The sequence below is a fragment of the Oncorhynchus kisutch genome, linkage group LG1 (assembly GCF_002021735.2).
Source record: "Oncorhynchus kisutch isolate 150728-3 linkage group LG1, Okis_V2, whole genome shotgun sequence".
Taxonomy (NCBI): domain Eukaryota; kingdom Metazoa; phylum Chordata; class Actinopteri; order Salmoniformes; family Salmonidae; genus Oncorhynchus; species Oncorhynchus kisutch.
Genome location: NC_034174.2, coordinates 38,142,271 through 38,162,320, shown reverse-complemented (window position 1 = coordinate 38,162,320; position 20,050 = coordinate 38,142,271). Strand labels below are relative to the sequence as shown.

Here is a 20,050-nt window from a genome sequence, read left to right as displayed (position 1 = left end):
TCAGGAGAGCCAGTTTCATCATACTGCTTGATGTTTTTTCTTCTTCACAGGACTGGGCAGGGATACAGCCATGGGTGGACTTGGGAGGGCATTGGCCCACCCACTGGGGAGCCAGGCCCAGCCAATCAGAATGAGTTCCCCCCCAGACGATCCCACAGGTGAAGAAGCCGTATGTGGAGCTCCTGGTCTGGCTACGCGTGATCTGCGGTTGTGAGGCTCGTTGGATGTACTGCCAAATTCTCTAAGCGACATTAGAGGTCTCAGGTGGTGGAGAAACTAATATTAAATTCTCTGGCAACCGCTCTGGTGGACATTCCTGCGGTCAGCATGCCAATTGTACAGTCCCTCAGTGCTTGAGACATCTGTGGCATTGTGTTGAGCAGCAAAATTGCACATTTTAAAGTGGCTTTTTATTGTCCTCAGCACAAGGTGCACCTGTGTAATGATCATGCTCTTTAATCAGCCTCTTGGTACGCCACACCTGTCAGGTGGATGGATTATCTTGGCAAAGGAGAAACGCTCACTAACAGGGATATAAACCCATTTGTGCACAACATTTTTGAAAAATAAGCTTTTTGTATGTATGGAAAATATTTCAGCTCATGAAACATGGGACTAACACTTAAGATTTTGCGTTTATGTTTTTGCTGCGTGTAATTCAACTGACACTCGAATGGACTGTGTGCATTTGACCAACAGATTATTCAGACAAAATCCTAGTTGCTGGTGTTTTTTTGGAGGGGGAAGGCTGAAAATCTACGTGTATGAATACAGGCACTGTCGGGGCAAAGATACGTCTTTCTAAACTGAAATTATACGTGGTTCAGGCTACTAATTGATCCGAACTAAAATGGAGTAACGTTTTCATCTTCCAACATGGCAGACGTATATACCCATTTTCTCCAATCACATGGCAGGGTTCTCCTCGGGGAGCACATCCGGTGGCGTTTCCTGTGTTTGTAAATTGAAAGAAATTGGAACTCAGGCCACGGGCGTCGAAACACGACAAACGAGGAAAATTTAAAGGTAAACACCAAAAAACGACGTTTGAATATCACAAATGGTTTCACTTATTGTATGTTTAGTCGTGTATCAGGCGATATTTGACAGATTTGGCCTCCGTCTCTAAGCTAAAAAGCAGTGACTGACACGACTTGTTAGCTTGACAACAGGGGAGGGGGAGTACGCATCGACCATCACGAATGAATGTCTTTATCGGGAAATCTTGCTGTACTAGCTGCTTCGTCGTTTTGTGGCTAATCTGATCGCAATCCTCAAACTTGTTTTATATAGCTGGCTGTATTTATCCGGATCTAATCATATCGAAATTGCCTAACGATATAATTATATTTCGATTTGTTGATGGGTGGCAACTGAAGTTAGTAAGATGTGATGATGTACGTGGAAGCCACTACTAGCTAACGTTAGCTACGTCGTTATTAGCTAGCTATCTGTTTCTGTTTTGGCTAGCGGCTAGTTAACTCCGATACAAATCATCGAGAGGCTATGATTACATTAACAATTTTGTAACTAGCAGATTCTTAACCTGAGCGATTCGTGCAATAATCTTGAAATGATTATACGATTACGAGATAATCCTTTTAATTGTTGGGTTAAGCCATTTAAATGTAACTTCAAGTAGCTAACGTTAGTATTTCTACCATTGCAGGCTAACTAGCAAACGTTAGCTAACCAGCTACGTTTTATTAAATGTGTTTCACTGTATATTACTACTTGATTGTCCATTGCCTTCCCACACTAGCTAGTTATTTCGTTAACTTCGCCAATTACGAAGTTAGTCAGTAGCTAGCTGCATCCAGGGAAAACTGCTCATATTTGCAACGATAACTAGACATTAGTGTATCAAAATGTTGCTGCTGGCTACATGTAATAATGTTAGCTAGCTATGGGGTTGCTAAAAGATAGCTTTAGACTTTCCCTGGATCATAATTTAGCCAGAGCCATATTATTTGACTATTGTTATTACATTGCATATATTTAGCTAGCTAGAGTTAGGTCAACTTTTTAAATTTGGAATATCTAAATGCATGGCTTTGGCTATAGCCATTAACTTGCCAATGTTGGTGCCATTGGTTTAATTTGTAAAATGTTTTTCAGCTGTATGGCTATTCTTAATCATGGTAGTCAGTTAGGTTAACCTATCTACAGTATTAGCGTTTTGTCCCAAATTCATGGTAGCTAGCTATACTGTTTATAGTTTTTACACCTGTTTGCTAGCTAACATTAGCTATATGATTATGTACACAATTGGAATTGGGTCCCTGACTGAATTGCTTGACCATCCCATTTTGGATATTAGCTAGATGTGTTGTATTAATGTGACCCGTGTTCAGGGCTTGTAGGCGCAGCTCTTTCAGGATCATATTTCATAGTTAGCAAAGTGACCTGATGACAGTGACAAACAAGGAGTAAACCAAATGACTTACAGTTTATTATGGAGATGCTAGTTTTTGAGTTATAATTGGGTTTTGTGTGGTTGGTGCAGTTACAATCTGTGACTCATTGCTGGTTTTATTGTTTTTAAAAATCATTTCATTATTATTGAATGTATTTTTATGTATTGTCCACATCCTCCTCTTCCTCAGTTTTAGTGCTAGATGAGTGTGGTGGGTGTGGCCCCCCGTCAGACTGACCATCCTGATTGACGGATCCCTGGATGACCTTGTCCCCGCCCCCATCCCCGCCCTCACATACACCGTTCCCACTGCAATGTCACACCTGCCCAGCAGCTCAGTCCGCGACCATATGAAATGGGTTTGTTTTCCAACAAAAAAATGATAAAATGGCTACAAACAACATGCCTACTATTAGGCAACATTATACAGTATCTTTTGTCACTCAGGATGTGGTCGTCATAAAATGTAAAGTGCTTGATTTTAATTTTTATCATTGGGTTTCATACTGTTTCTGGTGTAACTGTAACTTGGCCTCTGACAGTCTGAGTGTTTGTCTTCTCATTTGTTTAGCTCCTCTACACCCAGACTGGTTCTGTTTTATATATTTTCTAAATGTCTGATTGGTACTGGATTTCCCTGACTCGGGCTCGGTTCTGTTCCTAGGCGGGGTTGCTTGGCTGTGAGGCTGTCCTCTCCAGTATGGCCCTGATGCAGGCCAGCTCCATGGCCGGTCCGCCCAAGAAGATGATGGCTCCGCTCGGCCATGGTCCACCACCCCAGAGGGATGGTTTAGACCGCGGTCCTCAGAGCCACATGATCCTGCCATCTGGAATGAGCTGCCCACCCCTGGTTAGGAGGAGCTGGGGCAATGCAGAGGGGGAGGAGGGAACTTTGTTGTTTATCATTGTCACCCACTGAAAGAACAACAAATTAGAAATGGATATATTTCCCATTGGCTAGGTCTCTGAAGTAACTTACTGTGGCCTGCTAATATGCCTAAATAAGTCTTCATTCATGATTTAAAGAGGCCGCCAGAATATATACACCATTTAAAAGTAGTCATAGGTTACATTCTGTATTTCTCTCTTTTGCCTATTTTTTTACTGTTCATTATTATTTGTTTTCCCAGCATAATCATCTAAACGATTCTAAAATATCCTGTGGTTCATGTTTAAATTTCACACATTTAGAAAACATTCCTTGCATTCCGTTCTTGTTTTGTTTCTGTCTTGAAATGTAGGCCTTATCTGTAAGGTCATTTCTCATTTTAAGTTTCATACCATCTCCACCAGGAAGGCTGATTCACAGGCTCCTCTCTCCCTCTTGTATGTGCTCCCCAGCTTATCCGGAAGGAGGCTGACTTCCACGCCCCCCGCCTTCTGGACGAGAAGGAGATGAGGGCCAACGAAGACATGCAGCTGAAAAAGAAGAACAGGAAGTCAGGAACGCCCTGTAAAGTGAGAGAGCAAGACGGGAGGGGAGGGAAGGTCAGTGTCTCTGAATTTTAAAGCAAAACAGCCTCCGTGTGTTTAGGAGAGATTGTGTTATAAAAAACGGTCTGAAGGTGTGTTTGTGGGTGTTTGGCTCGCTTTGTGCTTCTGTGTGTGTGTGTGTGACTGACTTTTTGTCTCTCGCTGAGTTGGTGCCTTTGAGTTTGCACATTTTGTGTGGGGGGAGGAGTGCAGATGAGATGTGGAGGGGGTGGGGTTCTCTGGAGAGGAAAGAGGGGGGAGGGGAACACAATAACTGTTATTGTGTTTGAGGGGGGAGCAGTAACATGTGGGAGGGGGTTAACCCTTCTCTAGGTTTTGCTTTAAATGGCCAAAATGGTCAACATTGTTTTAATCCTGTACTACCTTAATTTAATTCAGCCTTTATGTCTGCACTGGCTTTTCTCATACTAAAATGATTGTGTCATATGTTTCTTTCTATACAACATGGTTGTTGTGATGATTTAGTAGATGTGTACGTTTGCAAGTTTTATTTCTTCTCTATGGTGTATTTAGGCCTACAATTTTATGCTGAGCCACTATTCTGTCATATCCTGCCTAGGTGGTTGTTGTGGATGAGAATGGTAACTGTCCCATATCCAAAGTGCAGAAAAACTTCATCTGTGATCACTGTTACGGAGCCTTTAGGAGTGGATATCACCTGAAGAGACACATCCTCATTCATACAGGTATGTGTCCCAACCACAATGGCCTACTACTGGAAGTTTTCCATTACCAGTTAGGGAGATGTTTAACATGCTTAGCTAATACAGTACAAAAATACATAAGGCCAGCAGAAACACCCGTTTGAATTAAGTGACCAGTGATTTTAATCTTGAGATGGCCTCCAAAAAGAGATTGTCTAGTGTCAGATTTTCATTCACAGTTTTTGGTGTTCTCTGTGGGGACCTTTCACTAAAACTGGTACTCTTCGGTTTAGGGGAGAAGCCGTATGCTTGTGGCATATGTGACATGAGGTTTATTCAGCGTTACCACCTGGAGAGACACAGCCTCATTCACACGGGTATGCGTCCTCTTACCGTACCCATCTCTCACTAAACAGGCTACACCTGTAGTGCTGCACCGGAACCCAAGTGTACAGGGTTTTCAGTGTTCTTTTGTCATTTGGACAGTAATTTCCAACAAAGCTCAACATTCCTTTCACCTCAACTATGTGAAGGAGAGGGTTATCACAAATGTACAAATGGGTCCCCCAACACCAATGAGAGTACAAGTGAAAGATCTATTTGGTACAAATGTTTATAGATTGGCCATAGGAGGCTGCACAAAGGTCACAGTTTTTAGGACAATGTTGCTTTTAGTAGGTGAAGGTGTTGCTAGTTTAGCAGTAGCTTTTTGTATGCAGTATGAGATTTTGAATAGAATTTACTGCATGGACATCAAGCGACTGATTTTCTGAGACATTTTGTAATATTGGTAAGTAGACCATTTGAATAGTGGTCTATAGCTTCTCCTATATTGGAAAATAAAACACTGCTTTACACGTTTGCATTTTTAATTTACAGTGAAAACTATTTGCTTTAGATTTTTTTGTTATCTGATATTTGTGAAATTCTCATTTGACCTGACCTAAAGCAAGATGCATTCGGATCATAGTCAAGTATTATGGGTGTGTTCATCATTTGGCCATATGTTTATCCTTGTAAATATAACCAATAATCCTACTCAAGTTCATTTGAGTGGACAGTTTGCAATTTGGAATAAATCCTTTTTTTTTCTTTAAAACAAATTCTGTGCAGATTGAATAGCTAATATTTGTATGCTCTGTGTGTATAGGGGTGAAGCCGTACGCTTGTTCCATGTGTGACATGAGGTTTTTCCAGCGTTACCACCTGGAGAGACACAGCCTCACTCATACGGGTATGAGTCCTCTTTCCGTACCCATCTCACATAAAACAAGCGACCCATTTTACTCCTGTTTGTCATAGAGCAGCCTCTCAGTAGAAATGTATTGAGTGTAAAATCAAAAAGACAGCATGGCAGTTGGCCAGCTTCGGGAGCTCAGGATGTGACAAAGATCTTTATGCTCGGACAAAAACCATGTGGCCTTCATATAGGTAGAAATGCAAACTTAATATACAGTTACTGTGCCTTCAGAAAGTATTCCTACCCGTTGACTTATTCCACATCGTTGCGGCCTTTTAATTCAAAATGGATTACATTTTTTTCCCTCTCACCCATCTACACAAAATACCCCATAACGACAGTTTTAACCTGTTTTTAGAAATGTTTGCAAATGTATTGAATCTGAAATACAGAAATATCTTATTTGCATAAGTATTCACACCCCTGAGTCAATACATGTTAGAATCCCCTTTTGCAGTGATTACAGCTGTGAGCCTTTCTGGGTAAGTCTCTGAGAGCTTTGTACACCTGGATTGTACAATATTTGCACATTTCTTCATTTAAATCTTTGTCAAATTGGGTGTTGGTCATTGCTAGGCCTCCATTTAAGTCTTGCCATAGATTTGCAAGACAATTATATATAGAGCTGTAACTAGGCCACTCCGGAACATTCACCCTCTAGGAACTGTTCGATCGCCAAACATTTCTGTACGATAAGCCTTGCGTTCCAATTATTTGACTTCATCTCGCACTGTTGGCAGTAGATGCACCCGATTCAGCGGCCTTGCACGCCGAGTAGGAGACATGTCCCATTCTAAACTTTTAAAACCATGACTAGAGAGAGAGACTGTCAATGTCTATATTAAAGCGCTGCTGTTTATCAGTGAGTTTATGTTTTTACTTAGCACTGTCAACACTTTCTATTCAACACTTTTTTTTCTTATCAGCCGTTCTCCCTACTTCCACTCGCTCTACAACTAGCGCTGCAGTTGCAATGAATGAATGAGAAGGAAAGTGTATCGATAGGATTGCATTTATTAGCGGCTTGCACCTTTTTTGTAATATCGAGGAATATTTAATTTGTCTGGTCATAGGAGTAACGTCATACCTTTTTGCATGAGGTAGAAACAATGCGGTGCAGCTCGAGTTTCGCCATCAGCTGGAAGAACGTTTTTTGGTCAGTGTCAGGGGAGGAAAGAGAGAGTGGAGGGATGTTGAGAGGTGGACCGTTAGTCTGCTGCCCTCTCCCTCTGCTGAGTCTTGCTCCATCAGCCCAGCGAAATAAAAATATTAAGCAAATTATTTAAATATGATTTAACTTTTTAAATTGAACCTTTATTTAACTAGGCAAGTCAGTTAAGAACAAATTCGTATTTACAATAACGGCCTACTAAAAGGCAAATGGCCACCTGCGGGAATGGGGGCTGGCATTTAAATATAGGACAGAACACACATCACAACAAGAGACACCACAACACTACATAAAGAGAGACCTAAGACAACAACATAGCATGGCAGCAACACATGACAACACAACATGGTGGCAGCAACACATGACAACACAGCATGGTAGCAACAGAACATGGTACAAACAGTATTGGGCACAAATAACAGCACAAAGGGTAGATACATCACTTGAAGCAGCCACAACTGTCAGTAAGAGTGTCCGTGATCGAGTCTTTGAAAGAAGAGATTGAAATAAAACTGTCCGGTTTGAGTGTTTGTTGCAACTCGTTCCAGTCGCTAGCTGCAGCGAACTGAAAACAGGAGCGACCCAGGGATGTGTGCGCTTTAGGGACGTTTAACAGAATGTGACTGGCAGGACGGGTGTTGTATGTGGAGGATGAGGGCTGCAGTAGATATCTCAGATATGAGGGAGTGAGGCCGAAGAGGGTTTTATAAATAAGCATCAACCAGTGGGTCTTGCAACGGGTATACAGAGATGACCAGTTTACAGAGGAGTATAGAGTGAAGTGACATGTCTTAGAAGGAGCATTGGTGGCAAATCTGATGGCTGAATGGTAAAGAACATCTAGCCGATCGAGAACACCCGTACCTGCCAATCTATAAATTACGTCTCCATAATCTTGCATGGGTAGGATGGTCATGTGAATCAGGGTTAGTTTGGCAGCTGGCGTGAAAGAGGAGTGATTATGATAGAGGAAACCAAGTCTAGATTTAAGTTTAGCCTGCAGCTTTGATATGTGCTGAGAGAAGGGAGTATGGTTAGATGGTACACTGTCCAAGTACTTGTATGGGGTGACTACCTCCAGCTCTAAACCAGGGCTGTCCAACCCTGCTCTTGGAGAGCTACCGTCCTGTAGGTTTTCACTTTGTCCCTCATCTAGCGCACCTGATTCTAATAATTAGCTAGTTGATGCTCTGTATCAGGTTGGAGTGTGAACCTACAAGAGGGTAGCTCTCCAGGAGCAGGGTTGTGTAGCCCTGCTCTAAACTCATCAGAGGTTGTAATCACACCTGTAGTCATCACACTTAGCTGTGCCTCACAAGTAATACATTAACTGGTCTATTACCGGTGTGATCATATTGCCTACCTCAAATGTTGAAATATAATTTAAAAAGTGGTCTGAGAAGAACAAGAATGCATTTAGGGCAATTCAAGCAAAGCTAATATGCGGCAATACTGTTTTGGGCCTGTGGCCTTCAGCACGAATGCCATTCCTACAGTACTACTGTTTTTTTACTTAATTTTTTTACCTGCTTTTTCTCCCCAATTTCGTGGTATCCAATTGTTAGTAGCTACTATCTTGTCTCATCGCTACAACTCCTGTACGGTCTCGGGAGAGACGAAGGTCGAAAGTCATGCGTCCTCCAATACACAACCCAACCAAGCCATACTGCTTCTTAACACAGCGCGCATCCAACCCGGAAGCCAGCCGCACCAATGTGTCGGAGGAAACACCGTGCACCTGGCAACCTTGGTTAGCGCACACTGCGCCCGGCCCGCCACAGGAGTTGCTGGTGCGCGATGAGACAAGGATATCCCTACTGGCCAGACCCTCCCTAATCCCTAGTCCTTGCCGATGACAAGCATACCCATAACATGATGCAGCAATGCTTGAAAATATGGGGTGTGGTAATTAGTGATGTGTTGTTGGATTTGCCCTAACAAAACACTTTATATTTGGGACTTAAAGTACATTTCTTTGCCACCTTTTTTGCAGTTTTACTTTGGTGCCTTATTGCAAACAGGATGCATGTTTTGGAATATTTTTTTCTGTACATGCTTCCTTTTCACTCTCATTTAGGGTAGCATTGTGGAGTAGCTACAATGTTGATCCATCCTCAGTTTTCTCCAAGCTGTTTTAAAGTCACCATTGGCAGCATGGTGAAATCCCTGAGTGGTTTCTTTCCTCTCCAGCAATTGCGTTAGGAAGGATATCTATCTTTTATAGTGACTGGGTGTATTGCTACACCATCCAAAGTGTAACTGTTTTAATTTAACTAGGCAAGTCCTTTAAGAACAAATTCTTACTTACAATGATGGCCTACACTGGGCCCGGATGATGCTGGGCTAATGGTGCGCCACCCTATGGGACTCCCAATCACAGCCGGTTGTGATACAGCCTGGATTCGAACCGGGGTGTCTAGTGATGCCTCAAGCACTGAGATGCCTGTGCCTTAGACTGCTGCGCCACTCAGGAAATGTAATGTGTTAAAAAAATGTATATCTTAGTATTATTCTTTTTAACCCATCTGCCGATAGGTGCCCTTTGCGAGGCATTGGAAAACGTCCCTGGTCTTTGTGGTTGAATCTGTGTTTGAAATTCACTCCTTGACTGAGGGACCTTACAATTATCTGTATGTGTGGGGTACAAAGATGAGGTAGTTTATAAAAAAAAATGATATTTAACAATATTATTGCACACAGTGAGTCCATGCGACTTCTTAATTAAGCACTTTTTTACTCCTGAACTTTAGGCTTGCCATAAAAGGGGTTGAATACTTACTGATTCGAGACATTTCAGATTTTAATTTTTAATTAATTTATATATAAAAAATCCTAAAACATCATTCCACTTTGGCATTATGGGGGTATTGTGTGTAGGCCAGTAAAATGCAATCTCTATTTAATCCATCTTAAATTCAAGCTGTAACACAACAAAATGTGGAAAAAGTCAAGGGCTCTGAATAATTTCTGAAGGCACTGTATATGTTTTTAAATTGTTTAAAACTATCAGACTCTTGCCAACAGTGGGAATGGTCTCTTGATGTCAAAGCCTCGCACATTACTTACTGGTCGTAGTTCATGGCTAGTTATTGTAATCGATAATGGCTTGAAGTTGGTACAGATTATTACTGATGACAATTTTCTTTTAGGTAAAAACTTATTTTGATGTCAGTGAAGCGTTTCCTCTCTTACACTTTGCCAGCTAACATTTCTGTAGTTAATTCCCAATTGTTGCAATTGAACCCAAATTGAATTTGATTGGGCATAAAACATTTTATTGTTTTAACCTTAAATGCACACTGAAGTGTTTGTCCCCAGGGGTTAAGACATGGCAACAAACATTTTACCTCTAGTACTAGAACTAATCAGTCCTTACATTTGTGTGAAATGTATATGGTTATAGTTTGGGAGTTGGGTATTGTTTTGTGTTCCACTTTATGCAATAGGAAAACTAGCTAATATATTGATACTCTGTGTGCATAGGGGTGAAGCCGTTTGCTTGCAACATGTGTGACATGAGATTCTTCCAGCGTTACCACCTGGCGAGACACAGCCTCACTCATACGGGTACTGGTCCGCACACCGTACCCCTCTTAACAATGGGCTATAAACACTGATGCTGCACTTAAGCACCAATACACAGGTTCCTTATGTTGTACTTGCGTAGGGTGGCGTAAAGCCACAACAAACTAGAGTTTTAGAACCGCTTAACAATGTGTGGCTTTTGGTTAATATCTCTGGATTCACTATCTTGGCAATTTCATTGTCTTGGTAAATTGCCAAACCAGCCCTTTAGTAGGATAGTGCATTAATAAGCTATATTTGTATACTCAAGGTATGCTGAGGTATGCTGGTAATTGTTTTGAATTACATTATAGCCCTTTTAAAATATGTTGAGTGCATTCAGAAAGTATTCAGACCCCTTCACTTTTCCACATTTTGTATTGCTACAGCCTTATTCTAAAATCGATCATATTTTTTTCCCTCGTCAATCTACACACTACACCATAATTACACATTGAAAACTGTTTTAGACATTTTTGCGAATGTATTAAAATTAAAGAACAGGCATACCTTATTTACATAGGTATTCATGCCCTTTGCTATGACACTCGAATTTGAGCTCCGGTGTATCTTGTTTCCATTGATCATCCTTGATGTTTCTACAACTTGATTGGAGTCCACCTGTGGTAAGTTCAATTGGACATTATTTGGAAAGGCACACACCTGTCTATAGATGGTCCCACAGTTGACAGTGCATGTCAGAGGAAAAACCAGGCCATGAGGTCAAAGGAATTGTCCGTTGAGCTCCGAGACAGGATTGTTTCAAGGCACAGATCTGGGGATGGGTACCAAAACATCTCTGCAGCATTGAAGCTCCCCATGAACACAGTGGCCGCCATCATTCTTAAATGGAAGAAGTTTGGAACCACCAAGTCTCTTCCTAATGCTGGCTGCCTTGCCAAACTGCGGAATCGGCGGAGAAGGGCCTTGGTCAGGGAGGTGACCAAGAACCCGATGGTCACTCTGACAGCGCTCCAGAGTTCCTCTGTGGAGATGGGAGAACCTTCCAGAAGGACAAACATATCTGCTGCACTCCACCAATCAGGCCTCTATGGTAGAGTGGCAAGACGGAAGCCACTCCTCAGTAAAAGGCACGTGACGGCCCGCATGGAGTTTGCCAAAAGGCAGGTAAAGGACTCAGACCCCAAGAAGCAAGATTCTCTGGTCTGATGAAACCAATGTAACTTTTTGGCCTGAATACCAACAGTCACGTCTGGAGGAAACCTGGCACCATCCTTACGGTGAAGCATAGTGGCAGCATTCTGCTCTGGGGATGTTTTTCAGTGGCAGGGACTGGGAGACTAGTCAGGCTCAAGGGAAAGATGACTGGAGCAAAGTACAAAAATTATAAAATATTAGAGAGTGGTGTGTTAATGTGTTTTATACATCTGTTTTTTTTCTAGTCAGTGGTCTCTAACCAAGTTTCTCATATTTGATGACAACCTGCTCCAGAGGACCTCAGAATGGAGTGAAGGTTCACCTTCCAACAGGACAATGACCCTAAGCACATGGCCAAGACGATGCTGGAGTGACTTCGGGACAAGTCTCTGAATGTCCATTGGGGGTACCAGCCAGAGCCCAGAACCCGATCCAACATCTCTGGAGAGACCTGGAAATAGCTGGGCAGCAACTCTCCCCATCCAACCTGACAGAGTTTGAGAGGATCTGCAGAGAAGGATGGGAGAAACTCTCCAAATACAGGTGTGCCCAGCTTGTAGCGTCATACGCAAGAAGACTCGAGGCTGTAATCGCTGCCGAAGGTGCTTCAACAAAGTACTGAGTAAAGGGTCTGAATACTTATGTAAATGTAATATTTCAGTGTTTTATTTGAAATAAATTAGCAAAACGTTCTAAACCTGTTTTTGCTCTGTTATTGTGGGATATTGTGCGTAGTTTAATGAGGTGAAAAAACAATTTAATAAATTTTAGAATAAAGCATATTTTGTTAAATTAGGATGAAGTCAAGGGGTCTGAATACTTTCCCGAATCAACTGTTGAATAATGGAATGTCTCAGTGCAAGCTTTGCATGGCTATTGTGACGTCTCAGATCATTTTAATTGCTGCCCTTGTTCTGGTGCATCAGGCTTTCTTCGATGAGTGTTGAGGACTACTTAAGCATAGGGCAAGAGGCAGACTTCTCTAAAGTTGGTGCTCTGTGTGTATAGGGGTGAAGCCATACGCTTGCTCCATGTGTGATCAAAGATTTTTCCAGCGTTACCACCTGGCAAGACACAGCCTCAAACATACGGGTATGGGTCCGCTCACCGTACCCATCTCACATATTTAGGTACTCCAGTGAAATAATTTTACGTAAGACCATCGAGTTTGGATTCGTACAAACAATGAAATATTGCAGATGGACTCCAAGAAGCTCTATAGGAACAGCTTTAATTAGTTTTGCAATGTTATGGACACGTTCCACCGCTGCCACTACTTTTAAAAATAGGCCACTGAGTTTTCAAAAATGTTTGTCCATATGTTTGTCTGGCACAATACAAACCCAGTTAATATATGCATGATGCTCTTAACAAGCCTTATATACTGACATGACTGGTGATCTGTGTGTGTGTGTGTGTATAGGGGTGAAGCCGTACGCTTGCTCCATGTGTGACATGAGGTTCTACCAGCGTTACCACCTATCGAGACACAGCCTCACTCATACGGGTATGGCGTCTGCTCACTGCTACCTCACTGGAGCTAGTGACGCAACATTATTCAGTTGAATGTACATGTTAAGTCCCCAACAGCCCCATGCATTGTCAAATGTTCTGACAAAATGTATTTGTAGGGTTAGGCCACTTTTTTAGCACTCAGGATATTCAATTATACAGGATATTTAGTGTTGGATGTCCTTGTGTTGGTAACCCCTTCTTAATCTCAAAGTGAATGGAATGAAGAGGCTTTGTTGGAAACTACTGTCCACTGGAAAGAGCAATCTCAATCTCCATGTTATCAAATATTAGAGTGGAGTGGTGTGTTGTGTTTTATACATCTGGTTTTTTTCTAGTCAGTGATCTCCTAACGAAGTTTCTCATATAATTGACTCGTATTTTTAACAAGGGGAGTGATTAATCACCAGATGAGATTAATTTAAGTGTTTTTTTAGCTTTAGAGAAAGTCATTGTATGATATGAGAAATGTAATTGCAAGTACTCTTAAGGGTAGTTGCACAATTTGTTTTTTCTTTGTAGTTCCCCTCGAAGTGATTTGTTTATACAATTATTGAAGTTGTATAGCAGGAAATCCAGCATGTTAATGTCTAGATTTTTTTTTTTTTATCAGGGAATGCATATTTTAAAACTGACAAAGATGGCTAATATTTGTCTGCTCTGTGTGTGTGTTTAGGAGTGAAGCCATATGCTTGTTCCATGTGTGACATGAGGTTTATTCAGCGTTACCAACTGGAGAGACACAGCCTCACTCATACGGGTATGTGTCCTCACTTTAAATCTCCCTCTCGCTTCAACCTGACATTGCAAATGTCATGCATGAGCCCCACTGCAATGTGTGGTTACATGAGTTGTCATGTTGGGGTATAATGGAATTGAATTCATACATATGACTGCATCAAACTCGAGTTTGTATTGTTAAAGGCATTTTATTTCAAAATTAAAGACTATTGTCCCAGCACAGCACTACCAATACTTAGCCTTGATTCCTGTCAGATCTTAGAGAAAGATCTTGAATGTTGTTTTATGTAGGCAAAAGATTTCCACGCTAACCAGTTTAGAGGACTGATAGATTTGAATCAAACCCCCCAAATCATTGCACAACATTTGTAAATCGATGTCCCAGGTCCGATAAAACCTTTGAACCACCATGTTGGAATTGAGCTTGAGGTCTGGCTTAAGAGCCACAACTTCAGGCTGACTATATTTCCAAAAATGTCCTATGGAAGCCATCTTTGATGGCGTTTAGGATAGCAGGTGAACCAGACCGCTTCAGGAGTTTGAGACGTCACAATAGCATGCCAAAAATCACATGGTTGTGTCAATGTGTTATGTTTAAATATGTACCAACTGCTTAACATTTTAATATCTAATGTTCATATGAACAGCATGATGTGAAGCCATGTGTCCACTGCCATTTTCACCCCAAATTCTAACCTAACTCAGCAAAATTGCAATTGTTATTAGCTAAACCATTGGAATCATTGGTAGCTAGTACCCACGCTTAGGCTACAACAGGGATTTTGCCTTGTATTATGGTGGTGTATTAGAGCATTGCCCTTTTAAACATTAACTGCCTAATACTCATTGGGCGCTAAAATCAAGTCCCAATTGGATTAGTAGATTGTACCTTTTTGACCAACTGCTGTAACAAGATTTTCTGGTGAACAAGACAAACTGTGCTAAGCTTATTTAGCTGCACTAAAGGTAAAGAAATAATCCACTCAAATCTTTTGGTATTTTTTTCCGTTCGTCCCCTGTTGATATAGTCCCAAAATGTTTCGCTTGTCAGCGATCAAGTTTTCAAGATATAGGTCTTTCAAAAATCTATTTGTCACGTGCCACATCAACATGGTGATGCGAAACACTTCTTCATGATGTGGAAAGTGATCATTTCCTTCTTGAAAGTCCTATATCGGAACTTGATTGCTGAAATGCAAAACATTTTTGGACCACCATCAATCAGTGCACTAATGAAAAAAATAAGATTTGAGTGGATTATTCCTTTAAGATTGATCATTTTTGGCAGTTGAACTTTTTTATACTGAAGTTGGTGCTGTGTGTGTGTGTGTGTGTGTGTGTAGGGGTGAAGCCATTTGGTTGCACCATGTGTGACAAGAGGTTCTTCCAGCGCTACCACCTGGCAAGACACAGCCTCACTCATATGGGTATGCACCCTCTCACCTTTTCCCTGTAATTAAACCCTAGTATACAGGGTTGGCAGGATTTATGAATTAGTCATGCACAAAAAAAATATTGTTTTCATATCCCCAAAAAGTTCTTAATTTAATTATGTTAAAGATGAGAATGGGTTAGTTTTGCCACCGGGTGACATCATCAGCTCATGTGATGTGTTATGGTTGTGGACTAAATCATGAGAGGGGGGGGGGCATAAAAGAATCTCTCACTACATTGGGGGTAACATTTGAAAGATTTTTGTGAATACCTATTACGTTGTGGCAAGTATTGAAATTAGTAGTTAACTACCAATTGATTTACCATCCAAGTATATACATATAACTAAACCTAAAAAATTAGAGGCACTAAAATAATATATTGATGCTCTGTGGGGTTAGGTGTAAAACCTTATGCTTGCACCGTGTGTAACATGAGGTTTGTTCAGCGCTCCCACCTGGTGAGACACAGCCTCAAACATACGGGTATGGGTCCACTCACCGTAATCTTCTCACATATAGAAGCTAGTTAAGGATGTTAGTAAAAAAAAATGCAACCACACATTCAACAACGATTTAGGACTCAATAATTATCGTGATTTGCAGTCCTTTGCAAGTTAATGCCTTTGATGAAAAGCGTTGTATTGCATCATTGCTATGTTGTACTTGCGAAGTTCCCAGTAGAACTAGGTCATAAGCCGCCACTAGAAAACCACTTTATTTTCGCAACTTCCTAAATTTAAGCACTTTAAGAAGGCCAAGAACTACCACCAGATAATATAATCCCTTAATCTGTGTTGTATGAGATCATGAAGTGCAATTTCTTACATTCTGTGGATGGACGCCTTGTCAAATTGTGGTTCATCATAAACGAATGGCCGATCCTAAATTTTGCACACCTTGTCAACACCTTTTTGATGAACCCCAACAACCGCAAGCTATTGAGGTGGTAGTGTAATCAGATTCTAAACGGCCAATACCCGGGAAGTTATTGTGTGGATCGACATCAGTGTTTTTATAAGATATTTATTATAAGTATACAGTGCATTCGGAAACTATTCAGATCCCTTGATATTTTGTTACGTTACAGGCTTATTCTAAAATGGATTAAATATAAACATTTCCTCATCAATCTACACGCAATACCCTGTACGGACAAAGTATAAACAGGTTTCAGATATTTATTATTATTATTCTTATTTACATAGGTATTCAGACCTTTTGCTATGAGACTTGAAATTGAGCGCAGGTACATCCTGTTTCCATTCATCATCCTTGATGTTTCTACAACTTGATTGGAGTCCACCTGTGGTAAGTTCAATTGGACAGGATTTGGAAAGGTGCACACCTGTCTATATAAGGTCCCACCGTTGAGAGTGCATGTCAGAGCAAAAACCAAGCCATGAGGTCAAAGGAATTGTCTATGGAGCTCAAACAGGATTGTTTCAAGGCACAGATCTGGGGATGGGTACCAAAACATCTCTGCAGCATTGAAGCTCCCCAAGAACACAGTGGCTGTCATCATTCTTAAATGGAAGAAGTTTGGATCCACCAAGACTCTTCCTAGAGCTGGACGCCCATCCAAACTGAGCAATCTGGGGAGAAGGGCCTTGGTCAGGGAGGTGACAAAGAACCCAATGGTCACTCTGACAGAGCTCTAGATTTCCTCTGTGCAGATGGGAGAACCTTCCAGAAGGGCAACCATCTCTGCAGCACTCCACCAATCAGGTCTTTATGGTAAAGTGGCCAGACGAAGCCACTCGGTAAAAGGCACATGACAGCCCACTTGGAGTTTGCCAAAAGGTAGCTAAAGGAGAAACCAGATTTACTAGTCTGATGAAACCAAGATTGAACCCTTTTGTCCTGAATGCCAAGTGTCACGTCTGGAGGAAACCTGGCACCATCCCTACGGTGAAGCATGGTGGTGGCAGCATCATGCTGTGGGGATGTTTTTCAGTGGCAGAGACTGGGAGACTAGCAGATCTCTCCGATCTAACATATTTTCAGGTCTCTACAGATAGCTGTGCAGCATCGCTCCCCATCCAACCTGACAGAACTTGAGAAGATATGCAGAGAAGAATGGGAGAAACTCCCCAAATACAGATGTTCCAAGCTTGTAGCGTCACTCCTAAGAAGACTCGGCTGTAATCGCTGCCAAAGGTGCTTCAACAAAGTACTGAGAAAAGGGTCTGAATACTTACGTAAATGTCATATTTCAGTTTTTTCTTAACACATTTGCAAACATTTCTAAAAACCGTTTTTTAAAATTTGTCATTGTGAGGTATTGTGTGTCGATTGAGGGATATAAAAAAATTATATTATAATAAGGCTGTAATGTAACAATGTGGAAAAAGACAAGGGGTCTGAATACTTTCCGACTGAACTGTAAATGTATACATCTTAATTTTGGAGGACTTTAATTGACGGACAGTGGGGCATAAAAATAATATGATGTTCTGTGTGTGTGTGTATAGGGGTGAAGCCGTATGCTTGCACCATGTGTGACAAGAGGTTTTTCCAGCGAGACCATCTACGGAGACACAGCGTCACTCATATGGGTATGGGTCCATTCTGGTATACAGGGTTGGAACGATTTTGCCTATATTCTAGCTACTGCACGAATCAAGGATGGCTAAGAAAACATAATTTGTTTATGATGAAAAACAATTGGTTGTAGAATTTTATTGTGCTACAATCTGAACCCCCCCCCCCCCCCCAATCTTACTGTTTGAAATCAGGATGTTGATAAGTGTTCTTTGGATATTGTTGATCATACTAAATGTGGTGTGAAGTTTTTGGTATTAGATAATTAACTTATCATCTGTGCAATTTCTTGCATTCTCAGCTCTGTGGGTGACACCTAGTAAAATTGCCTCATCCTTAAAAAAAACTTTTATTGGCCATCATTAATTCGCACAACTTACCAACACTTAAAAAAAAAAAATGTATATACCCCAACAACCGCAAGCTATTGAGGTGGTAGTGTAATCGGATTCTTCAAGGTGAATAACCTGGAAGTTATGGTGCGTTTGATTGCTGTTGGAAATAAAAGAATATGACTTCCCAACTCGGAAATAACCACTTGAACGACCCTCCAAGTTGGAGTGGTGGGAAACTTGGGCCAGTATAAAAATACCAGAATTTCTGCGTTGCGCCATATCGTCCCTGTATATGACACTTTTTGACCAAATATGGTAAAGCGAAGCCATTTACAGTAATGCAGCTAGTTTGGCCCATAATGTCTGGGTTGACACATTGTCCACATTAGCAATCTAGCAATGTTGGTTCTTTGCCATCAAGTTGAAATGTCATTGTACGCACTCGTGTCATATTTACGAATTCACCAACTGTACAATACGAGAACCATTCCAGCACATCACCATTGATATCAGTGGTTTATCAGAAGTGAATGTATACACACCTAAGCTTAATTTTGGAAGACTTCAGTCGATGGAGAGAGACTTTAAAAACACTATTTTCTCTGTGTACAGCAGTGAAGCCGTTCGCTTGCACCATGTGTGACAAGAGGTTTTATGAGCGCCACCACCTGCGGAGACACAGCATCACTCATATGGGTATGGGTCTGTTCACCATGCCCGTGTCATTAAGATCAGGCTACACCTGAGCCCAGGTATACAGAGTTGGCAGGGTTTAAATGCCAACCACTGTGCATATTAAGGATGACCAATAAAATATACAATGCCTTCAGAAAGTATTCAGACCCTTTTGCCTTTATCTGTTCAGGGCAGGGTAGCCTAGTGGTTAGAGCGTTGGACTAGTAACCGAAAGGTTTTACCGAAAGGTAAAAATCTGTCGTTCTGCCCCTGAACAGGCAGTTAACCCACTGTTCCTAGGCCGTCATTGAAAATTAGAATTTGTTCTTAACTGACTTGCCTAATTAAAGGTAAAATAAATCAAATCCACATTTTATGTTACAGCCTTGTTCTAAAATTGATTAATTATTTTTTTCCCCTCATCTATCTGCACACAATATCCTAAAAATGATGACAAAAATAGGTTTTTAGAAATGTTTGCAAATGTATTAAAAATAAAATACATACCTTATTTACATAAGTATTCAGACCTATTGCTGTGTGACTCGAAATTGACCTCCGGTGCATCCTGTCTCCATTCATCATCCTTGATGTTTCTACAACTTGGAGTCCACCTGTGGTAAATTCCATTGATTTGGAAAGGCACACAACTGTCTATATAAGGTCCCACAGTTGACAGTGCATGTCAGAGGAAAAACCAGGCCATGAGGTCAAAGGAATTGTCCGTTGAGCTCCGAGACAGGATTGTGTCGAGGCACAGATCTGGGGATGGGTACCAAAACATTTCTGCAGCACTGAAGCTCCCCAAGAACACAGTGGCTGCCATCATTCTTAAATGGAAGAAGTTTGGAACCACCAAGACTCTTCCTAGAGCTGGTCACCTGGCTAAACTGAGTAATCGGGGGAGAAGGGCCTTGGTCAGGGAGGTGACTGAGAACTCGATGGTCACTCTAACAGAGCTCCAGAGTTCCTCTTGAGATGGGAGAACCTTCCAGAAGGACAACAATCTCTGCAGCACTCCACCAATCAGGACTTTGAGTGGCCAGACGGAAGCGCCGCCTCAATAAAAGGCAACATGATAGCCCGCTTGGAGTTTGCAAAAAAGGCACCTATAGACTCAGAC

At 41.4% G+C, this 20,050-nt stretch overlaps 1 protein-coding gene and 1 long non-coding RNA gene across 51 annotated transcripts in view; one reads left to right on the top strand and one right to left on the bottom strand.

Moving 5' to 3' along the window:
* Positions 1-586: 586 nt before the first annotated feature.
* Positions 587-20,050, top strand: part of LOC109894777 (gastrula zinc finger protein XlCGF57.1-like) — a 33,223-nt gene continuing 13,759 nt past the window's right edge. For 13 of the 50 annotated variants that reach the window (XM_031823307.1, XM_020488514.2, XM_020488504.2 and 10 more), the window contains exons 1-14: positions 588-1,026; positions 2,607-2,775; positions 3,081-3,266; positions 3,758-3,904; positions 4,470-4,596; positions 4,848-4,931; positions 5,705-5,788; positions 10,449-10,532; positions 12,696-12,779; positions 13,111-13,194; positions 13,876-13,959; positions 15,284-15,367; positions 17,848-17,931; positions 18,865-18,948. In XM_031823307.1, the coding sequence (XP_031679167.1) occupies positions 2,731-2,775; positions 3,081-3,266; positions 3,758-3,904; positions 4,470-4,596; positions 4,848-4,931; positions 5,705-5,788; positions 10,449-10,532; positions 12,696-12,779; positions 13,111-13,194; positions 13,876-13,959; positions 15,284-15,367; positions 17,848-17,931; positions 18,865-18,948 (1,261 nt within the window). In that variant the 5' untranslated portion in view covers positions 588-1,026; positions 2,607-2,730. Of the gene's footprint in view, positions 1,027-1,196; positions 1,398-2,606; positions 2,776-3,080; positions 3,267-3,757; positions 3,905-4,469; positions 4,597-4,847; positions 4,932-5,704; positions 5,789-10,448; positions 10,533-12,695; positions 12,780-13,110; positions 13,195-13,875; positions 13,960-15,283; positions 15,368-17,847; positions 17,932-18,864; positions 18,949-20,050 lie in introns of those variants that run through there. The other 37 variants (XM_031823324.1, XM_020488586.2, XM_020488544.2 and 34 more) reach the window with 30 other exon arrangements.
* LOC116374019 (uncharacterized) lies at positions 2,431-3,811 on the bottom strand. The gene is made up of 2 exons (XR_004209820.1): positions 3,698-3,811; positions 2,431-3,277 (listed from the first exon to the last, which is right to left on the bottom strand). It is a non-coding gene; the product is annotated as an uncharacterized LOC116374019 (long non-coding RNA).